We start from the raw sequence: 22,914 nt of genomic DNA on the forward strand, positions 1-22,914 counted from the left end.
CTCCTGGTGGGTGCTCAGTGTCATAGGCGACCACCCACACACACACAGTGGTCCTCACAGCCCACACACACACACACAGCGGCCCTCACAGCCCTCTGGGAGAGGGAATAGTAGCAAAGCCATTTGCTGCCCACTATGTTGTTATGGAAACTGGGCCGACATGGACTCAGTGGTAAAATGTTTTCCATGGCCTACTGTGCAGGAACGCTTTTGTGTGCAGTGATGTAAGACAGAACTCTCATTGATCACCATGCAGCACTGATTTATTTATACCTCATATCCATTTATCCTCTGTAATAAATAGTCATTGAAAATCACTGAATGTTCAGTTTGCTGTGAGTGAGAGATACAGGCTGTGCATTATTTGGCTGCAAAGATAGACAGCAGAGCAAAGTGCACCAGATGAATTATAATCGTGTGGGAGAAGACAATCTGAGGCTAAAAAGTGTCTAGTGTGCAAAGTCTGAAAACACCGGTATAAGCAGGAGTTAGTGGTGCAGGCTTTTGCAGGGGTAATAATCAATATCAGGGTAACAGCAAGTGTTGGGAGTTTTGAACCCAGAGAGAATATCAATATTTTGAGAGGTGCTTTGACTTGTGCTGCTGTCACTATACTGCAAATAATACTTAATAATACCAGCATCACAAATAATAAAAATAATGTTGAAGTGTGGTGCCCAGAATTATGCTTTCTGAGAAGGTTTAGCCTGTTTGCAAGTATGTTGATTTCTACAGAGTAAGAACAATTAAAAAATAGCTTCCACCTAAGACATAAATCATGAATGACACCAGTGACTGATGCCTTTGAAAAAAAAAAACTCTAGCTGCAATTTTTTTGCAACAGAAATGATACAGAATACATCTTTGTTAAATCAGTTAAGATTGGCAAACTGAAAAATGACAGGGAGTTGTGTTTTGAGCCTGATAAAAATGCTCGCTCAAGTTTCTATTACACTCAGTTCTAGTTGTCACAAGCTAGAAACTCTTTGTGATTCAGCATTTTCTTTGTCTACCTCCTGATATCTGAAGTTCCACAGAGATCAATATGATCGATATGACACAGTATATATATCCTTCAGTGTGATTCTATACATATCAGCTTACTGTGTGCATTTGAAGTAGAAAATAGCAGACCATGTTAATAAGGTAAAAACTACGTACTTGTATTTTGTCCTCATAGGTTTGGTTGGTGGATGTTCTCATGTGGGAAAATGTAAGGTCACACACTTAGAGCACAAATCAGAATCTTGTCAGAAGTTGCAGTAATAAAACAGAAAAAAAGAAATAACCATCAATTCCATGTTCTGCATATGTGTGGATCTAAATGAATGAAGTGCAGGTTGGGTGTGGTGCTGAAGGGACAGCGCCCTTCATTGTTGTACTGGGTGTGACTTTTGGCGGAACTGTCCGTGGTGCTGATCTCTCTTGACCTTTAAAACTTCAGACAGCAACGCCCCACAGTGACATGAAAAGACTGTATGACATGCTCTGCTTATTGCATTACGCGCAGCTTCTAGTCCCCCTGACAGGCTGGTCGCTCTGTCCGGATGGATTAGAGCTTTTAGGAGAGGCTTCAGTTTGGACAAGGAAAAAAAAAGGGAACCATCACTTCCGGAGAGTCAGATCTGATGCGCTCCTGGCAGCGCCAGTCTCTGGATACAGGCTACAGGTAATCTCTCACCGGAAAACATCCTCCCCCTATAGCTTATTGGGTTCTTATTTTGACAAAGATAGCTGTAGGTATCTCCCTCATGCAGACTTGTAACTCGCTGAAGGGTATTGGCTGTAAGCGAGGAGCTAATTAGACTCATGAGTAAGCAATTCAAAATTGTTGAGCTCATACAACAAGAAAACGGAGGAGGATTTTTTGTCGTTTTCTTTCCTAGATAGATTCCCTAGATGCGTCTGTGTCTGTACAGTGGGAGTGTTTTCATGCAGCATTAGCCTTACAGATTTTTTTGCGCTTTTGTCACAGTGCGACCACCTGCGCTTGCAAACCCCGAAGGCGGTGGCTGTCCAGGCGTGTGGAGCAGAAGAAAAAAAAACACACACACATACACAGAGAAAGGACGCTAAGACTCTGAGCATCTGTGCAGCTACACCCAGTGAATCCTTACAACCCGACGCCTGCAAGGCATGTCGACCGCCGGGGAAGTGCCAGCATTTTTTAAGAGCATGGGCTCTGACAGCCCAGCCAGGCCGAGGCAGAAATTCTGTGGCATGTTCTGCCCTGTGGAAGGCTCCTCGGACAGCAAGACGCTGGACTTTGATGCGCTCTCGGCGTGCAGGGGCAGGAGTGACGGCCGAGTCATTGACCGACAGACCGACATCTCCCAGCCGAGGAAGGTGGAGATAAGGGAGAGCACGGGCAAGGAGGTTCTACAGAATCTGGACGATAAGCGGGTAAATTCTATGGTATTTTTTACATGTGTATGTGTTTCCATCTATTTTTCTTTCTTTCTTTCAACCTGCATCATTTTGTTTTTTTCTAAACTCTTTTAACTAACCCTTCACCTCTTTGCGCCATATTCATCCAAAAGCCATTCATTACAGCCACTCAGATGAGTTTGGTTAAGCTTACACAGCCAGACAACTTGCCCTGACTACATTTCCCAGAAAGCACAGTGATGTAACAGAGTGTGTGGAGGGGCCACCATGCAGAGCTGCCAGAGGGAGTGGCTCTGTCAGGCGGCTCTCTGCTGCACATGACGGTGAAGAGCAAACACCTGCTAAGTAGGAAAAGAAGCTGACATGAATATGTGTTATCTGCACTCATGCTTGTTGGTGGAATCAATAACAGTTAAGATTCATGAAGCAGTGGATTCTTTGCTCCTTTGCAGCATCCCTGTCCTATGGGGGTTGTGTGTGTGGGGGTGGGGGTCTGTTATTCTTTTGAGGTGCAGCAGTGAGGGTGTGGAGATGATCTCTGCATGACTTGCAGGAATGTCCTTCAACTTTTCTGCTTCTTCTCGGGCAGTTGTTGAGGTTTTAGTGACAGGCCGTCATCTCTAACAGCATCAGTACTTCCTTTACTTAATATTGAAGTGCTCAGGATGCTGTTAAAAGCTCTGGGCGGTGGTGTTGGGCCCTGGTTTCATCTTACATATTGATTGGAAGCATTAGCCACACAAGCACTCTTTAGTCCTATACATGTATGTACAGCATGCTATTCACTGACACAAGAATATGCATTTAGAAGTGATTTGCTTATCAATAATAAAAGAGATGCAATACATGAGGAGATGTTTGTAGGCTGTAGCAGAGATATTGGACTGACATGACTGACTGAATGTGAATGACACGAGTGGATTACTTTGAGACGCTTGTACTTGAGTATTTCAGATTTCGCACACAGGGTTGTGCAATATTAGGTGAAAATTATAAATACCAGTTAAAATCAGCATATCAAACAACAGCCTTTACACATGAATGTTCTTAATACTAAAAATATGATACATGTAGCTACATTATTGTGGATTTTTGCCTTTATTCAACTAAAATAATGAACCAGTGACATTTATTTGTAGTTTTGAACTGCTTTTATAACTATAAATGACAGTCTTTCACCTCATATCAGTCACTTATTTTTTATTGGCCTCTAATTTTCTAAAGCAACATGTTTTTCTGCTTACAAACAAATAATAATTCATGAAATGCTTCTTTTTAAAACTGAGTTTAAGGCCAGTTTACCTTCAAATCATCTATTCCCATTCATATTTTCTAGCCTCCTCTCCTTATTCATCCATCTAAATTGTTGTTATGTTTTTGCCTGCTCTTCATTATAATGGAACTAGACAGATTATTGTGCTCACAGGTGCACCAGAAAACACAACATAGAAACTAAATAGTGATGTCTCTCTCTCTCTCTCTCTCTCTTTTTTTTTTTTTTTAGAAATTATTACTCCACATAGCTTGTTGTGTACCTCGTGGGATTATTTTCTACCCATGCATGAGATTACCATGTAGTTAGTTCTGAGAACACTGAGGAGTAATCTGCAAAACTCTGCAATGCCCATGAAAATATGTCCCTTTAATTTGTGTCATGACACAAATACTGGATACGGATAAAATGATCAGTCTGTAGTGTTAAGCCATCAGATAAAGTGAGTTGTGTTAAGATGGCTGCTCGCTCTTCCTTCACTTGTTCACTCGGTGGATGTTAGCAGGCTGCACTCTCTGCTTTTCCTAATCCGGGGAGAGCAATTGATGGCATTAGCGGCTCTGTCCTGTCAATGGAGCAGGGCGAGGCTCTGCGCATGCTCCGTGGGGTTCTTTTATGGGGAAGAGGCTCGCTAGCGGTCCCTCCCTCCTCCCTCTTGTCTGACTCCGTCTGGGAAGGAAAGGCTTGGTGCATCGGCGGAGACCGGGGAGGCTGCCAGGACGCGAGTTGTGATATAGTTTTGAGTCTTTTCCACACGCTATTGTGGCCTCCCAAAAGATCGCCTGCGACCATTTTGGCTTCTTCATCATCAACCATCACCGTCATCCTCACTAGAAACCGGCGGCAGGCAATAATCCGCACAAACCCGTTGCATTGATAGCGGTCCACGGCGCAACGCGAGACGAACCACCGGTGAAGATGTCTGGCTATCAGGGCAAGAAAAATATCCCCCGCATCACAGTGAGTGCTCGGCTGCTGTAATGTTGAAGTAGCGGAGGGATAAATGGAGTCTGGTGTCCTGTGTCGGGTCGTGTCGGGCCTGCGGGTGTGGGTGCAGGATGTCACCGGGGGCGGCATGGTGCCTGCGCCGCGCCGCCGCTGCTGCGCTCCAAGACAGATCTGAGCCTCAGGGCACGAGTTGTTTTCTGAGGAGCGTTTTGCTGATGCATTGTGGGGTTATTTAGAAATCTGTGTCGGTATGGAAGGCACAGAAGTCATTGATGGCGTGTGGAGGCTGATAAATTATAGATTTTTTTGCAGCATCTTTGTGACAAGTGCTCTAAAAAAACTGAGCTGGTTAGAATGTTTTTATTTCCACTCACGGTGTTCCACTCTTTGTCCGTGGCGCGCCTGCTGACAGTTCACGCCGGTGGTCTTTGTTAGGCGGTGTGTCTGGTGGCCGGGTATCACTGCACACCAACTGGTGGAGCAAATGCTTCCCTGCATCCGCTGTAACACTCAGTACCCGGCTGGATTTTTTTCTTCTTCCTCTTTACGCTCTCCTTTTCACTTTGTCACACCAGCGCCTTTTTTTTTATTTCACCTTGATAGAGTCGTTTCAGATTAATTAACTGTGTCTTTGTGGTGCAGGTCGTTTCCCCTGGATTCATAGCAGGGCTGCAGGGATGGTGGTGGTTCAATGGAAAGTAGAGAATAGGGAGGGGAAGGGAGGGGAGCGAGGAAAGGGAGGGGAGGGGACAGTGGGTCCTATTTCCTTCCATGTTTCTCTTTCAGCTGTGTAATGAAGGGAGGATGCATACAGACAGAGCTGATCAGGAAGGAGGTCACTGCCTTTTCATTCACTAAGATAATTGGGTTAAAATGTTGAAAAAAAGGCTCAGAGGATGGAGATAAACCAGAAATAAAAATGTCCTATATGAGTTATTATCCAGAGAGACAGATACATGTTGACATTTCAGTCACTTTAGGACATCAGGGGGAGGAATGATTTGGAACACATGATGGCTCCTGCACAGGATAAGGGGCCATTACTCTTATTTGTACTTGTTTGTCACTAAGGTGGACTCCTCATGGAGATTGTGTAGTAGTGGTGTGACAGATTTTGTCATATAAACCTGCTCATCAACACAGAGACAGAAGATGGTAGCCGGTTTCACACACTCTATGACATTGATGTCACCAGAAGTGGCTGATCAATTGGAGCCAATCGTGGATGGATTGTAATAATAATAATTGCGGCAGTGAAAACATTTTGCTTTCATACTCTCTCTGCACTTCTTAAGACGCAGCAGCTGGTTGGTAGAGAGATCTGAGGATTAGAGTAGGTGCTGTAGTCCCAACAGCGATTAAGTAAGACCCTAAATGGATAGACTGCCTATTCTTAAACAGTGCCTGAAAGAAAAAAAAAACAGGTCAGAGAATCAGAGAACTGGTTTCTCTGAGGTTTGGCACCCATGTTGTATTTCAATCAGTCATGAACTTCTATCAGGGAGGAGCATGGTGAATGCGTTGCACGAGGGCTGCTGAATAGGAGTGTCTTTTACCTCACACGCTGCTGGCCTTCTTCACAGTGTGAGGAGTGGATGGGTTTATTAGACTGGATGCCACAGAGGAAATTAATGAGGTTAAATTGAATAAAACCTAAGCAGGAAAAAGCTGAAGCGGAGACAAAAGGACCTCTGTGTGTTCCTCGTCTGTCTGCACACCCCAAGCTTAATCAGTTTACGTTACATATTAGGCTGAATATGAATCCGTCCTGCTCATTCTTCAGTCATTATGGGTGGAGTGCTGGTGGCCATGTAACACATATGCAGCCGGCTCTTTGGCAGATGGAGTTGGGTCAGCTGCACAGACAGGGATGTACTTAAGGCAGGTCTCATCAAATATGAATGAACTGCTGCAAGTTGGCCACCTGGAACTGGAAGGTCCAGATTCACACTGCTAAGCTGCTACAGCAGTCAAAATGTCAAGCTCCTATGTGTCATTAGGTTTAATAATAACATTTCTCACACGTTATTGCTGAATATTGTAAATGGAATATGGTTTGAGAAGCTTCAAACTAAATTCTATTGATCGTTAATAGATGAAATGACGTCTGGGCTGCTTGACCTAAAATGCTTTGCATTGGCTATAAATACAGATAAAAGAAAAGTATTTTTTTTTTAGAAAAGTAAAGGCACATCTGGTGTAAAAGCTGAAGGGGAGGGGACGGTAAAAATAGACTAAAGCTATAATAAGACTGTCCTGGATTAAAGTCTCTGTGACTATACAAGAATCCTCGCCGGATGAGGGGATCACTAAGTAGTCTGTTAGTACACCTCTAGTACAGTAGTTGTCCCTGGTGATGGCTCATTTTGTGTGTGTGTGTGTGTGTGTGTGTGTGTGTGTGTGTGTGTGTGTGTATTGGCTCCTCATCCTGCTGTGCTATCACAGTGTGTGAAGCAGCCTGGGGCGCTGTCTCTTCACACACACACACACACACACACACACACACACACACACACACACACACACCTCCCAGCAGCTCCAAAACTCAACATCATCCTACATTCATAAAAAGTCACAGAGTGTGTTTGCATGTGAGCACAAGAACTTGGCTGCACTATGTGCTTTGTAAACAACACAGTGAGGTCAGTGAGTTTAGAAGTGAAACTTCTGATAAGTTTTTTTAGTATTCTGAAAGAAAGTTTAAATGGCATTTTGTGCACAAATGTAAAACGAAAACATCCTCTACTGTAACTTTAATTTGTCCTTTGATTTGAATTGGTGCAATATATTCATCCTAGTGTCTGTTTTACAAACAAGGCATAAAATTATAGCTCAGACATCGTCGTGTATTCAGCTTAAGCTGTGTTTTTGCAGCCAGGTTGGTGTTAGTTGACATATTATCGCACTGGAATTACTTTATTTCCACTTAATTTAAAACAGAAGATAATCAGATTGTTTTCCCTGCAGCTGTCTGAACATGAACAGAGAAGTTTTTGGTAGCAGGCTGCTTTTAGACTAATCCAGAACACGCATAAATCATAGTTTGAATGTCTGACCTGGCAGCATTCTCTACCTGACTTCACAAATGTTCCCAGGATATTTTCCATTTTGGACAACAACACACAACGTTGCCGGGTTACATCCAGCATGGGCAGACGTTTGCAATGCACCAAAGCTTATTTGTGCCCTGAGTTTTTTTTTTGTTTTTTTTGAAAGTCAGTTTCCTCAGTCACCAGGCTTCTCTTTCTGACGGCGGAGTTGGATCACACCTGCTTTAGTTTTATGATTTTAATAATCGTAATAATTGATCTGCCTGGCAACAGTGGATGAATAATCCATACAAACACAGTCCATCATCAGCCTGTTCCTCTCACACTCAGCAGCGCCTAGCATCAGCACACCCCTCCGCTTTGGCTTTAAAGCTGCCACAGTTTTCATAAATAATAATAAATAAATATCACATGGGTTGCTTTTAATGATGCAAGATAAATTTCACTTAAATGTGCAATTCTTCAAAACTGTGTTGTACATTTTAGCCTCTTTTAGCTCATTGTTTTGCGTCATGCTGCTCACATTAGCATTTTACAGCAAGATGTGAGTTAAGTTGCAGACTTTATTGACACAAGGCTTTCCTACCATGTTGACAGTAATCTTCTTTATGAGTTGTTTGGACTATACTAATACTATACTAATTGTTTCCACATAGAATTCAGTTTTATATCCTGTTAACATTTTCTTTTATGCACGCCCCCCTACATCACTTGTGCTTTCCAAGCAGGATGTGTCGAGTTTACAAAGGTGATGGAGGTCGGACTGGGCAGTCAAGGGATGTTATTGCTTCACTAAATGAATGAATGAGTTATTATACAGTATAAAAATAGCTCCAAAATGTTTTAAATTTCCCCGTGGAACTATGTTTGCCTGGTGTGACATTTTAGTCTGGAATGAACATACAGCAGTTTAGTAACAGTGGAGCCATTGAGCTTTGTCCACATCCTGTTTGTAAGAGGTTCCCATGAAGGAAAGGTCACTGTCATGTTTGGCTCAGATCCAGTGGAATCACACAATCACACAATAACACACACACACACACAAACCCCTGTGAGCTCCAAACAATTCAGATTCAGGGCAGGTCATTGTTGTGCAAATACAGCTCAAGCTAAGAACACACAGAAAATTCTTCTTGCTCACCCAAACCAGTCCCACTTTACAGATCTAATAAGAGTAATTGTTCTTGAAAAGAAAATGATGCGAGTGTCAAATCAAGAGCAGCTTCTTGGCAAACCTCAGAGAGTAATGTGATAATGACAGTCGTGATGAGGCACATGATGTAACGGCATATTTCAGAGCAGTTGTTGGGCTGAAAACAGGCCAGCAGCGGGCTGGAGGGAGGCCAGTCACTCAACCAGAGCGGTCAGCTCTGCAACTCAGATCGAAGATTACCGCACCGCTTGTGTGCATTAGTTCGTCACTGCTGTCAATGTGTGTGTGTCCATGCCCCACCTTTCAGATGATAGCTGTAAAGTATTCCCAGGATCTGCTGCAGTCAGCTGAAGTGTGGGTACTGTGACACTGTTGTCCTGATTGGACATGTTGTTAGCATTAGGCAGAGATTTAAAACAGGAGATATTAGGAATTTCAGGAATGAGTATGACGCTGCCTATCACCTAAACAGATCCACAGTCCAACGCTCGAGAGAATAAAGGGTGATCCTGCAGATTTCAGAGATATTGGAAGAGCGGTTGTGGCTCCAGAGGGAGTTGTGAGTTGAATGAATGTTCATTATGCAACAGATGCACGTCAGAAACAAGTTATTTCCTGTATCTGTGTCACTCTTGCCCTGCCTCTAGATGAGTAGCAGGTCATGGAGCACATGATGTGATCATATCTTTAGAACATACTGAGGACAATTTGAAAATTAACTTTGTGATCCCCAGGGACATGATAATTCTAAAAATAAAACTTACCTCACCGTCTACTACTCTACTAAAGGACAGCTGAGAATTGTTAATAGTTGTGTTGCATTGTGGGTAATGTAGTGACCAATCGCTGGCTGATTCAAAAACTAAATTCTACATGCTCCAATATTTGTTTTTGTTTTCTGTGTACATGAGGCAGTGCGCTTGGATTACTACAAAATGCCTAGAACAATTTGTAAGCATGAGGTAATATTTGTTGTGAGTTGTGTGTGTGTTGGTGGAGGTGCAGGGCGGGGCCTGCAGAGCAGCAGTTGTGCTTGGGGGCCAGGGCTGCTGGCCTGGTAGCAGCTAGTTGCAGCGCCTTGAACAGAGCAGCCTTTGTTAGCAGGGGGATGCTGGAGTCCTTGTGACCAGAGCTGCCACTCCCTTTTTGGAACGAGAGGGCCTGGGCCCCTGGGGTGTAACTCCAGGGAGAGACAGCAGGGGTTGGGTATAGGGGTGAGAGGCTGTAGAGAATCCCCCTTCTCTCCCTCCTCCTCCTCCTCCTCTCCTGCACAGAGACAAGTGGCACACAGCAGGCATGGATGATTGATTACACAGTCTGAGCTCTGATTGGTGTTTTTCTCATGTCAGTTACTGAGAGCACAGATGGGTGTGTCTGCAGGCTGTCTGCAGGCTTTTATTGTCACAACCGAGAATACTTGGTGTTCTACCTTTCTTCTTAGTGATTTGAAGAGATTATGCTACTTCTCTAAAACTCTTTCTCCCTCCCAACATCACACCTCCCTCCTCCATCCTTGCATTAGCATATTAAGAGAGTGTATCTGTATGTATTCAGAGGAAGAAATCCAGTATCAGCTGAAAGACATTTTACAGCCATGTGTTCCTTATCAGCCTAAACAGGCCACGCAGAGGCTGCTGCGTGTTTGGAGTATTTATGTTTTGTTGTGAGTGTGCCAATCCACCTCTTTATGTGACATCTCACAAAATGTCTTTCATCTATAACGCCCTTAATCCGGCGTCCAAATCGGATACTCACCCTCGTAAGCGTATTTTTATTGGCGTTTCTAAAAAAAAAAAATCCCCCAAAATCCACAGCTTTATTTGATCTCTTTCTGATTACACACTTAATGTTTTTGAAATGCACAGCGACTAATCATCTATTATTGTTTTTCCAGAGTGACCGTCTCCTGATCAAAGGGGCCAAGATAGTGAACGATGACCAGTCCTTCTGTGCTGACATCTACATGGAGGATGGAGTCATTAAGTGAGTTCACTTACTTTAGTTTTTTCTTTTAAATTCCACTTTAAATTATGTTTCGGTCCAAAAACATCTGTACTACATTATTGTCACTATTGCAATAAATACAAAATATAGATAAATGATGACTATGGAAATGTAATAGTAAGCAGCTTCATAATGTAGCTATGTACCAATGGAAGGTATGTTTTTGTCTGTCCTCAGACAAATTGGGGAAAACCTCATCGTGCCCGGTGGGGTGAAAACCATTGACGCCCACGGTCGCATGCTGATGCCGGGCGGCGTTGACGTGCACACTCGTTTCCAGATGCCCGATCGAGGCATGACGTCCGCCGACGACTTCTACCAGGGGACCAAGGCCGCACTGGCCGGAGGCACCACCATGATCAGTGAGTCCCTTTCAACAGAGAGAGATAGAGAGAGAGAGAGAGAGAGCTCCTGCTGTCTGAGTTTCACTTCATCCAAAGCTGACTGCGGCGTCTGCAGTGCGTCTTTCCGCCCTGCAGTGACTTTTCATTAACTGATTGGCTTTAATTGAAAATGTCTGAATGAAAGCAGGAAGTTGTGCCAGGTCTGGTCATGACTGAGCCAAAATATGAAACCGGCCATCTGGTCTGATGACTTCCAGCCATGATGGATGGAGATACTGAGTGAAATGAACCGTCTTTCTACTTGGAGCTACATATTACATTAAACAAATGAATGCTTTGATATACAGCCCGTATTTCTCTATTGCAGCTCTCACAGTGGTTGTATGACACTGTGCAGAATAACCAAGGTGATGTAATGCAAAAAGAAAACAGCTAAAATGAAAAGGTCTTGTCTAAATGTCACAGTGGCCCGCCCTCTGCTGACTCAGCAGGTACAGCACCCTCTCCTGGGCAGCAAAACAAACCCTCCCTGCACTCCTTAAAAGCTGACTGCTGCAGACCCAGCCAGGCTCAGACAGATGTGGCAGCATGACTGTGACATGACCGATGCCATTAGACAGGCGAGACGGAGGCAAATCTTAAAATGCAATTACACACAAATAGGATTCAGGAATCAGAGCAGATTAAATGAGGGTTAACTTGATAATATTAATAATAATAGTTAAGGGATGACAGATATTAGTAGCTCTATGTGTTTATGTGTGTGCATCCAGTTGACCATGTGGTACCCGAGCCTGGTGTCAGCCTCATCTCGTCCTTCGAGCAGTGGCGTGAGTGGGCCGACAGCAAGTCCTGCTGCGACTACTCGCTGCACGTCGACATCACCGAGTGGCACAGGGGCATCCAGGAAGAGATGGAGGCACTTGTGAAGGATCACGGTACGACCAAGGAAAACTCACAGTCCTCAAATTAACATGCTCATCTTTACATTTACTTCTATTACCTAAAAGGATTAAATCAACTGTCAGTCTTATAGCCTGATTGAAACATATCGTTATATCAACACATCCACATAAGGTATTTAAATCAGACTTTAATTAACTTTGTAGCAGAAAAAATATAGAAACATGACACTCACTAGCACCCTCTAGAGGCAGTAATGCTCACTACACACTTGAACATGGGGTCAGATTGCACATTACTGTGTCCTGTCATTCAGTTTCAGTAAATGAGAGCTTGTCTGCTGCAGCTGCACTGCTTTGAAAACACTTTAGACATTTTAAGATCATGACTTCAACCTTCCTAACTTATGCCTGATTTTTACATTTACATCCTATATCTTCCTGCAGGTGTCAACTCTTTCCTCGTCTACCTGGCATATAAAGATGTGTTCCAGCTTACTGATGCTCAGGTAGATCATCTTCTTTTCCTTGTCACTGATTTCTTTCATATGAATCCATAATGATGATAATCAAATGATAAAAACAAGATCTAGCGTCAAATAAATAATCTGCTTCAACGCTGCAATGATACCTTTGTGGTGCAGCATTTCCTGCACTAAAATAGATTGAAGTGGAATTATCCTTTAACAGGAGACTCCCCGCTGCACATAACAAATTGCTCTCAGCTTGCCCATTACTACCATTAGTATGTTTGTATTAGACTGCCAAGCAGTCACCTCATTATGTTTGTATCTGCTTTTTCTTCTGGCAGCACAGTGACAGTAATACCTTGAAGGAGGAGGGAAACAGGGATTGGTAGCCTACAATAAGTCTGACATTATAATATCATAAAAACCATATCCCAGGCTGGATTTTGGCCCTTGCTCTTGTTCTTGCGTGAGTTACAGTGTGAGTCTGTTTGACTTGGCCAAGCATCGTCTCACACTGATTGTCTGTGTGTTTTCTCCTGGGAGAGCGAGCCGCAGATCGCACATGACTCATGGTTACAATGAAATAATCCCACTTGAAAGCAGTGCTGAAACAGATCTGGATGGTCTTTGCACCTGCGTGAGGAATGCTGGCAGCTCGGTGCTGCCACAGTTTATCATTTTCTCTTCCATGTCATACTCTGATGGTTCTTTATTGTTGCGTGTTTGGCAGCTGGCAGATGATGACTCATTCAGCACGTCGCTTTTCCTTTCTGTCCGCATTGCGTTTTCTGAGGCGTCACACTGTGAAAATTTCAAGCCATGTGCACACCACACAGAGATTGAGGGGTATTGAGGTTAGGATTATAGTCTGAAAGTTTACACGTCTTTTGGTGCTCGATGTTAATATGATAGAACAAACAAAGCAGATAAAGCTTCCTGACATCAGTTAAATCTGTTTTTTATATAAAATATTGGTTTTAATCCCAGACAATATTTTGACAAAATACTGAGATGCCACCTTTTCAAACATACTGTGTAGTGAATGAAGTAAATGCGTTAAATGTGTGCTTTTAACAGCGCCCTCCTCTTTACTGCAGGTTTACGAGGTGTTTAGCGTGATCCGCGATCTGGGAGCCATCGCCCAGGTTCACGCTGAGAATGGGGACATCATAGCCGAGGTAGGACACTTCACACCACGATGAGACGCCATGTGGACAAACAAGCATACACTATATGTGATTTCCTGATTTATTTTTTTCCCTTAAAATAAAGCTATATGTTTATAGGGGTCTGCTTGTCGTTAACAACGGCTGTGACTCATCATTTAATCTACAGTCAGGCTCTCACTGTAATGGTCAACAGATGAGGATGAACGTTCACAGAGGTCATGGCCATGCTTACTTTTACAGTGCCAAGGCTGGGCCTGAGGAACATGAGTGCACCTGCACATGACTCATCTGCTCACATTTCCCATGGGGGTTTGTGTGTGTGTGTGTTTAGGAGCAGCGCAGGATTCTGGAGCAGGGGATCACTGGGCCTGAAGGACACGTGTTGAGCCGTCCTGAGGAGGTGAGGCAGAGCTTCGGCACGGCGGACACTGACTGACACATCTGAATATCAGCTTTGACTTTGGGGCAGTAAGGCAGAAAAAACTGCTTACAAGAGGATGTGACCTTTGCAGCCTTCACAGCTGTCTGTGTTTAACAGTTTCATATTGAAGCTGCAGGCGTTTCACGCTCATCCTGCACAGGAATGATATGATAATCCCTGCTCTACAACCATTATAGATAAGAACACATCCCACATATGTCAGTGTACCGATGGACACAGGGCGTCACACACTGTGGTGTTGCTAAAATGGATTTTTCTATAAGTGTAATTCTAATCTAACTCCTGAGGCAAGGTAAAAGAGCAATTTCTCCAAGTTGCCATGGTAGTGCTGTTCCTAACTCGGGTTAATCAGATCTTGATTGTAATTTATGATATTATTTTTAATGATTTCATCTAACCGCTCTGGGCTAAAGAGACAAAGAAAATAACAAATGTAATATAATCCAAAAGTTGCACAGTGTTCATTCTGCCTGGACGATTCCAGCGTTTGTTTTGCCAAAGACGCCTCTCTTAAGTGTTTTACCTTATTTTTATTGCCATGGATGGAGAACAGATTTTTAGAACATAAACACGCTTAAAGGAGTAGTTCGATATTTTAGAAAATTCAAATCTAGAAGATCATCATTAACACTCATAGCCTGTCTGGCTATTATTTTAAACATGAAGCTATAGTAGTGAAGCTATATAGTGGCTATTTAACTTTAGGATATGGATAGCTTTCCAGTGCTTTCTAAACTATCCATGCTAGTGAGAGCAATGTTCTTTTCCGCTGAAATATATGCATGTTGAAGTGGAAGTGGTGTAAACATCACAACATCTTCCATTTTTAGCAAGAAAGCAAAACAATTTTCAACAGGGTGCCATTAGCATTTCATATGACTGTGAACACTAGAAATAATACTGACGAAGAACTAGACTCAGATCATTTTTTAAATCTGCCCCATTACTCAATCAAACCCTTATCGTTCTGTAGGTGGAAGCAGAGGCAGTAAACCGCTCTGTTACTGTGGCCAATCAGACCAACTGCCCCCTTTACATCACCAAGGTGATGAGCAAGAGTGCTGCTGATGTCATCGCTCAGGCCAGGAAGAAGGGTGAGAAGCTAAGACAGAATTTTGTCATGCGTGTTGAGAAAACTTTAGTCTGCGATGTTTTAATGACACCGGACTTTACAGGCACTGTGGTCTACGGAGAGCCAATCACCGCAAGCCTGGGAACGGACGGCTCACACTACTGGAGCAAGAACTGGGCCAAAGCGGCCGCTTACATCACCTCGCCTCCATTGAGCCCCGACCCCACCACACCAGACTATCTCAACTCCCTGCTGTCCTGGTGAGAGTGTGATCCAGCACAAGGAGTCCACACACAGGCATCATTTTTTGCTTGTCTGAGCATATTTGTATTTTCTTTGCAGTGGTGACCTGCAGGTGACAGGAAGTGCACACTGTACCTTTAACACTGCCCAGCGTGCTGTGGGTAAAGACGACTTCACCTTGATTCCTGAGGGCGTCAATGGCACCGAGGAGAGGATGTCTATCATCTGGGACAAGTGTGTGGTAAGGAGCCCTTATGCTTCAAGAACGATAAAATGAAAACACTGAATGCAACAAAAGATGGTCACCACCATTCTATTCCTGCTCTCAGGTGACGGGTAAGATGGACGAAAACCAGTTTGTGGCCGTGACTAGCACCAACGCCGCCAAGATCTTCAACCTGTACCCCCGCAAGGGCCGCATCGCTGTGGGTTCAGACGCCGATCTGGTGCTCTGGGACCCAGATGTCACGAAGATCATCTCTGCCAAGACCCATAACTCGGTATGATCTCCACTCATGAATACATCAAAAATACAAGGATTAAAGCCTTCTGTGTAGTTTGCCTGGACTACACTCAGTCCAAGACTACAAACCACACATCTTAACACGAGCAACGATGTGTGATAGAGGTTATGATGAACAATAATTAAGTTTGTGTAACCGCTGACAGCCAGCTGGTGTATTACTCCACTCTTCTCTTGTATGGGATGACTGTTGCCTGCTGAACAGGGTGTGGGCCTCACACAGTGTCGAGGGAGTGATGTCATTTCCAAAATCTGCCAGAGAACTGGAACACATCATTTCTGATTGTTAGCAGGCCAATCATATGTCTCCCTATGTGTTTATATATATGTGTGTGTGTGTGTGTGTGTGTGAAAGAGAGAGAGAGAGAGAGAGAGATGTGGTGTATACCATGTTCTGTCATGTTTCCTTTTATTCCGCTTGGTCAGAAAATGACGGACTGATGTTCATGGGAGAAATTGCTCATTTGGAGTGTGTGTGCATATATATGTGTATGTGTGTGTGTCATAGGATAGCCCAGCCTACTGGTGATCTCATTTCAGGCAGCGTCTGCAAGAATTGCCATGACCTCAGCCTTTAGCTCCGGTAGCTTTCAGCTTTTGAGAGAGCAGTCATAAGGTTTCCAAAAGTGGTCTCAGAGCAACCTCCACATCCTTCCTGTCCTCACACACACACACACACACGTGCACACAGACTTCTTCTTCTTCTTCTTCTTCTTCCTCTCCCATCAGTTAGCTCCTCCTCCCTCTGATTAGCTTTGCTTTCCTTTTTTTTGTATTAAACCAGAGGGAACACTTTGAAAACTAAGCGAGTTAAATCAGTTAAGCTCCTTCCACAAGTGCACAATAATCCACCCGCTCTGGCAATTTTATACGCTGGATTCACATGGGACTCCGTCAGCATCGCACTGGCAATCAGATAAAAAAAAGAAAACGTCAAGTTTTTCATACATCTGTGAACTAAAGGGGGGCATACACAATGTGCTACAGGAGGTTACATCATCCTGATGATAGAGGAAAATCACATGGAGAATATGAATCATAACATGTCTGCTTTGAAGGTTGTGATTTAACGTGCCAGCGCTGGTGTTAGGAGGCACAGGCAGCTGTAATAAAACATCACAGGAACACAGCTGCCGGCTGTCGGACATGAACTTCAACCTGCTGCTTCTAATCTAAAACGCACAGACCGGACATTTGTATCTTTAGAGATGCCACAGGGAGTGGAGTGCACAATAATTCACTGGGTAAAGTCAGATCCTTCAAATGTTTTTTCTAGGACTGAAAACTTAAACCAGTGGAGAAGTTAAACCTGCACTATTTTCTGATGACTCCATATAGAAACCCATGTAAAAATATTTTCCCGAGGACGTTATGGTTACAGTTTGGGTACCTGGTCATTGACGTACATGGTGTCCTGAGAATCTGTCACTTTCTCAACTAAACATGAGTGGATTTGGATAAACAAAACAAGATGACAAAGGTCTAAATGACATTTTTGCTCTTCTCTTCTTCACAGACTGTGGAGTACAACATCTTTGAAGGCACAGAGGTGCGCGGTGGGCCTCTGGTGGTCATAAGCCAGGGCAAGATCGTCTTGGAAGAGGGCAAACTCAACGCCACAGAGGGCACTGGGCGCTTTGTGGCTCGTAAACCCTTCCCTGACTATGTCTACAAGAGGATAAAAGCTCGCAGCAGGGTGCGTTACGGCTTACTTGTTTATAAAACAGCCACCTGTCTGCAATTTTGCCTACATACGGCCCTGAGTCTCCCTCATTCGACATCATTGTTTGTGTTTTATTTCCCACAATGCAGCTGGCTGAGCTGAGAGGTGTTCCCAGGGGACTGTATGACGGTCCGGTCTGCGAGGTGTCCGTCACTCCCAAAACCATGACTCCTGCCTCCTCTGCCAAGACCTCACCCGCCAAGCAGCCCAGCCAGCCCGTCCGTAACCTGCACCAGTCCGGCTTCAGCCTATCCGGTCAGTCACATCACCATCGATCCATAACTGGAGCTTAGCTGATGTTACTGGTTTTTTTTTTTTACTTGATTCAAATAAGCCTCCTTTTGATCACCCAGGAGCTCAGGTCGATGACAACATCCCACGTCGGACCACCCAGCGCATCGTGGCTCCTCCAGGCGGCAGGGCCAACATCACCAGCCTGGGTTAGAGCTCCACAGCTCAGCCAACGAGGAGGAAATGAAGATCCGCGGAAGGACGATGTCTTACAGGAGCTGAACGAGAAACCACGGAGGGAACGGAACCCTTCACAGCACCTGCCCGGGCCACGCGTCAGCCTCGATCTTTCACCTCCTCCTCCTCCTCCTCCTCTTCCTCCTCCTTTGCTGCGTTTTTCACCTACCTTCTCTCCTCTTCCCTCTAATCCTGATCCTAGAGGACACAGTTAGACACAAAAAAGGTCTGCCTCATATGATGAAAAAAGAGAAAAAAAAGATCTTTATTTGAGCACTTTTGACTGCATCCGTTTTTTTTATACCATACGTTCTCTTCCATTTGATGTTTGCTTTGCTGTTTTTTTCACTGAGGAGACTAAAACTGAATTAACACAGTTAAGAAAAAGCAGAAGTTGATGCAGGATGTTTATTTTTTTGTTTTTTTTTAGTTATAATGGAGCATGGGTACAAAACCATTGTTGTTATGTTAAATAAGCCAAATGCCGGGTTGCTTGAAATTGAAAAGTCTTTGCAGAATCTCATAGTTCCTTCAAGCTGTTGACTATCTGTGATTTGCATTATGTTGCATTTCAGTGCTTTGGTATCTGTCACTCACGGCTGCCATCGATGTTTGATGATTGATGATTGATGATTGATCCATCGCCAGGGTAGGGGGGGGGGCCTTAAGGTTTGGAAAAATCTTTTGTCATGGTTACAGACTGGCTGCAGTGGCTCTCTCATGTTTTTGGGGCTACATAATAAATTGCAGACAGTTAGTAGTAGCTTTACTCTTCATCGTTAGGTTCACAGAGAAAAGAGAAACACAGCCTCTCCTTGCCTTACTCTTGTCGCCGTCCTTTTAGAGAAGTGCGGGGAAGGTGCCATCTACTAAGCAGCTAACATGTTTTTGTCTGCATTCCTGTAGAATCACAAATTAAGATTTTTTTTAATGCATCTGATAACCGTCCATCACCATGCAGTGCATTTACATAGGGAATGTTTCTCCTCCTCCAAATGTGACCGTTTTATACTCATCAGCTGTTTTTCTTTCTACTCTTTATGTGCCTGAACCCACAGAAGTTGTAATGATAGTCTGATTTAATTGTCTTGTTTTGTTGTACTTTTTATTGAGGTAAGTGAAGGATGTAAGATAAAAAAAAAGATGTAAAATAGCCAGGATTAACCGATTCAAAGGTGCCAGACTTTGCGCTTTCGTAGGGCCTGCTCTTCCAACAGAGCCCCCTATAAAGCAGAAAAATGCTCGATATCTTGAAATGTTTTAGAGTTTTTAACTTGTTGTCAAACTGCTTTTTAGTGTCATTCTGTAACTAGGTGCCTAAGGGCTGAGCACTATTGATTTACGCTTGAAAGTAGACATGAGCTATTGTAATTCTGACTAGTGTGCAGTGTTGATGATGTGTGAGGGATGGGACACGCACAGCACGCTCCCGGACAGCACTCCTTAACCAGTTGCTCTCAGCGTTCAAATGTTCTTGTTCTTTTTTTTTTTTTTTTTTTTTGGAACAACCTGGTTTCAGTTAAACCAAGACGAGCTGATTTCACGCTTTGTTAACTTGGTCTCCATCTTTCTGACTAAACACGACACACAGCTCTCACACAGGGGCCAGTTATGCAAACACAGAGATTAAGACTAGTCTAAGCTTTAGACTGGGCTTTACACTTTGCTGCTGGCCCCACATTTATATACACACAACGTAGACCTCTTCTCTGTTTGTGCTTTCAACCTCCTCCTCGCCCCTGATCCTGTAGAAGGCGAAGTCTGTCAGCGTTACAAATGGTATATGTATTTAAAGAATCTGAGGCTGGGGGGGATCGGGGGGGGTGGGGGTAACAAATGCATGTCTCTGAAGCATTCAGAGATGAGACGAGATAGGAATTGGAAGTGGAAACTCCATCTCCACGGCAACCTACACTTCACAAAACAAGGTTTTTGTAAGTCAGGAGGAGTTTTTACCGTTCCCTGACCATGATCCATCCTGTTGCTGCCTAAACTTTTGCTGCACCATTACCTTTGGCAGTGATGTGCACAAACACTAACACTAACAGTTTGGCTGCAAGCTCTCTCTGTCTCCCTTTTCTTTCTCTTCCTCCCCTCCCTCCCTCCCTCCCTCCCTCCCTCTTTCCCGCCTTCGCTCTTTGGTTGTTTCTGGCTGTTGCCGTGGTGATAGACCCCTCCACTCTCATGGGGTTTTGCTTTTTTGTTTGTCATGGCAACGCTTGTCAAGATCGGTGGTTGCCAGTAGCAACATGTGTCTGACCTGGTGCTATTAGGACAACTTTGTACACACACACACACATATTTTTTTAATTATTCTGTTACAGTGGTGCAACATTTCGACATAATCCTGTGCTGAGTTGTGTGGAAAAGAATTTATTTGGGTTGAAAGCGCACTGCAGACACACACAGACACAGAGACACAGACTAAACAGCAGACAGCCGTTGCCGTGATGCAGCGCCTGTGCTTGAGGAATTGACTTGGATATTAAAAACTAGCTGTCAACGCTGGCACCCTTGCCGTGTCCCATGCCTCCTCAGTTTACACACATACACACTAACACACACATACACACACTTATACTCCTTTAATGCTCTGTCGGCTTGGATGCTTTTTCTATGCCATATTATGCTAATGATATATGAGTGATATGTATGTACGCAATGTGCTGCAGACTGAGAGGAGCTTCCTCCCTTCCTGTTCTGAGGTTGTTGATGCTGTTGAACACCTTCTTGACCCTCCTTCCCCTCCCCACCCTGCTCCCCTCTGTAAGCCTCTCCCCTTTGTGAAAGTGAAACCGTGTGATGGTATTTGTCTTGGTGGCTGTGGGGGGTTTATGGGATGCTTGCTCACTATGGGGAAAAAAAAGTGTCAAATCCCACGGATGGTGATGTAAAAAAAGAAAAAAAAGAAACAAGGACTCAAAGAATTAAAAAAATGAGAAAAATGGAAACAAATCTGTCTTTTTTCTTGCTACTGGTGAAACAACATGTTCTAATGCTGGACAACACAATGTTTTCTTCTATACTTAAGTTACTTAAACTGCTATTCTCAGTTAGCTTGTAGTGGCTACACCTGTCTGACCATATCTAAAGGTCACCCAACTACAAAACGTCCCTTCAGTTAGCATTCACTTAATTAGCCTTCATTGTTTTCAGTGTTGGCGGCCATGTTTGGTGAGGTTGGCAGCAGCATAACCATGGCAACCCCAGACCAAAACTACAACAAATAGGAATAGCAAATATATTCATAAGGAGAGAGTCGGGCTGCTGTGTGCATACTGTGAGGACTGATGTTATTGGGGGGTTTACCTCAAACAGCACTGCGGTGGTTTCAGACTGTTTGTAACCCAGACTGACTTCTGCAGATAAGCTGGTGGTGTGACATGTAAAAGCTAAATCGCACACAGATGTGGAGAAAATGGATCAGTCACAGAAAACTGACACAGGAGGAAGGGCGCATATGATCTATATGACTGCAACATCACATGTGGTTGTGAAGGCAGTAAGGAGGAGTGCTGAGGCTTTTACACTAGGTGGCAGTGCTGTCATCTCCATCACATACTAATTCTCCTACCTCTGACATGAAACATTGTGGTATGAATTTTTTTCTCCTCCTCTTATTGTAGATCTCTAATAATGATGCACCAAATGTTGAAAATCAGCAGTTCTTTAAAAATGTGATTGGTAATCAATCATCGAACTGCCAGCAAGGTCTGTTCTCAGATTAGATTAGATTAGATCAGGAGTGTTAAAGTGAAAATTCACATATATTATGCACCCTCAAACAGAAAATGCAGAAACAGCTTTAAATATTAGTACTTCCTGCTTTTGGATTAATTTATAAGCAGACCCATCAGCCTCATCCAATATTCCAGTGATGTCAAACAGAGCCCTCTAGCGGTGGCTGGCTACCTGTACAGCTTGGGCCGACAGTGACAGTTTGAGCTCAGCTTGTCTCCTTTAGAGTTTATAATATTTATCTCCATAAAGGTTAACAAGTTGCTCATGGTCACTACAGTAAAGTCTGGTATTCAGAAGATGTTAAAGTGTAATGTGCCTTTAAAGGTGAAATTACAAAGATTCTTCAAATGAATTAATGCAACACTGCAAACTACCACTACTGCTTAAATCATAATACAAATATATTCAGTTGGAAGAAAATGGTCAATGTAAGTTGTAGCATTATTCACACTAAATAAGCTTAATAATGGTGGAGGTTTTAATGGACACTTTATTTTCCTCAGACTTTTAAATCACAAGTTTTAAATCAGAATTCTGAAAAAAAGGTCAGAATGTTTCTGTGAATAGTTCTTTTCAAGGTTTTACATGCAAAATCAAGGTATGATTAATTTGGTTTTAGAAATACTGTTTTGTTATTAGAAGCAAAAGACACTTATTTAAAAACATTGAATTAATAATAGGGCTAAAATATGTAAAAATCTATGTATAAATGATAAAGTATTATTCAACTCACAGTCCTACCAGACATCTAAACACTTGAATGCAGATTCACCTAAAAGGGAGTTAAACAGAAGTGTCCCCCTCTCCCCCCCTGTAAATGTAATTAGTTTCATAGTGTGAAGGTTATAAACAAACCCCTGTTCACTAAGATCAGTGACTGAGTGCTCTTTGTGAGCTCAGCCTTTCAGAAATGAGTACTAACATGACCCGTGCTCACCTCAGGTTAAAATGTTGCGACTGTATTAGAAATATATTCGAAATTTTCTTCAATCGTTACTCAG

General features: G+C 43.4%; 1 protein-coding gene across 3 annotated transcripts; it reads left to right on the plus strand.

Moving 5' to 3' along the window:
* The first annotated feature begins 1,642 nt into the window (after window positions 1-1,642).
* On the plus strand, window positions 1,643-21,085 carry dpysl2b (dihydropyrimidinase like 2b). Of its 3 annotated transcripts, XM_028418443.1 has the most exons (15): window positions 1,643-1,669; window positions 1,976-2,403; window positions 10,707-10,795; window positions 10,994-11,178; window positions 11,934-12,098; window positions 12,510-12,571; window positions 13,630-13,710; window positions 14,033-14,101; window positions 15,117-15,237; window positions 15,319-15,475; window positions 15,558-15,699; window positions 15,788-15,958; window positions 17,498-17,677; window positions 17,794-17,959; window positions 18,058-21,085. In XM_028418443.1, exons 2-15 carry the CDS (start codon window positions 2,137-2,139, stop codon window positions 18,147-18,149), a joined length of 1,947 nt encoding a protein of 648 aa, XP_028274244.1. In that variant the 5' UTR covers window positions 1,643-1,669; window positions 1,976-2,136; the 3' UTR covers window positions 18,150-21,085. The 3 variants fall into 3 exon arrangements, with proteins under 3 accessions (XP_028274244.1, XP_028274243.1, XP_028274245.1); XM_028418442.1 differs by lacking the exon at window positions 1,643-1,669 and having other exon boundaries at window positions 1,733-2,403; XM_028418444.1 differs by lacking the exons at window positions 1,643-1,669; window positions 1,976-2,403 and adding an exon at window positions 4,284-4,621.
* The last annotated feature ends 1,829 nt before the right edge of the window (window positions 21,086-22,914 follow it).

This window comes from Parambassis ranga, chromosome 12 (genome assembly GCF_900634625.1).
Source record: "Parambassis ranga chromosome 12, fParRan2.1, whole genome shotgun sequence".
Lineage (NCBI taxonomy): Eukaryota > Metazoa > Chordata > Actinopteri > Ambassidae > Parambassis > Parambassis ranga.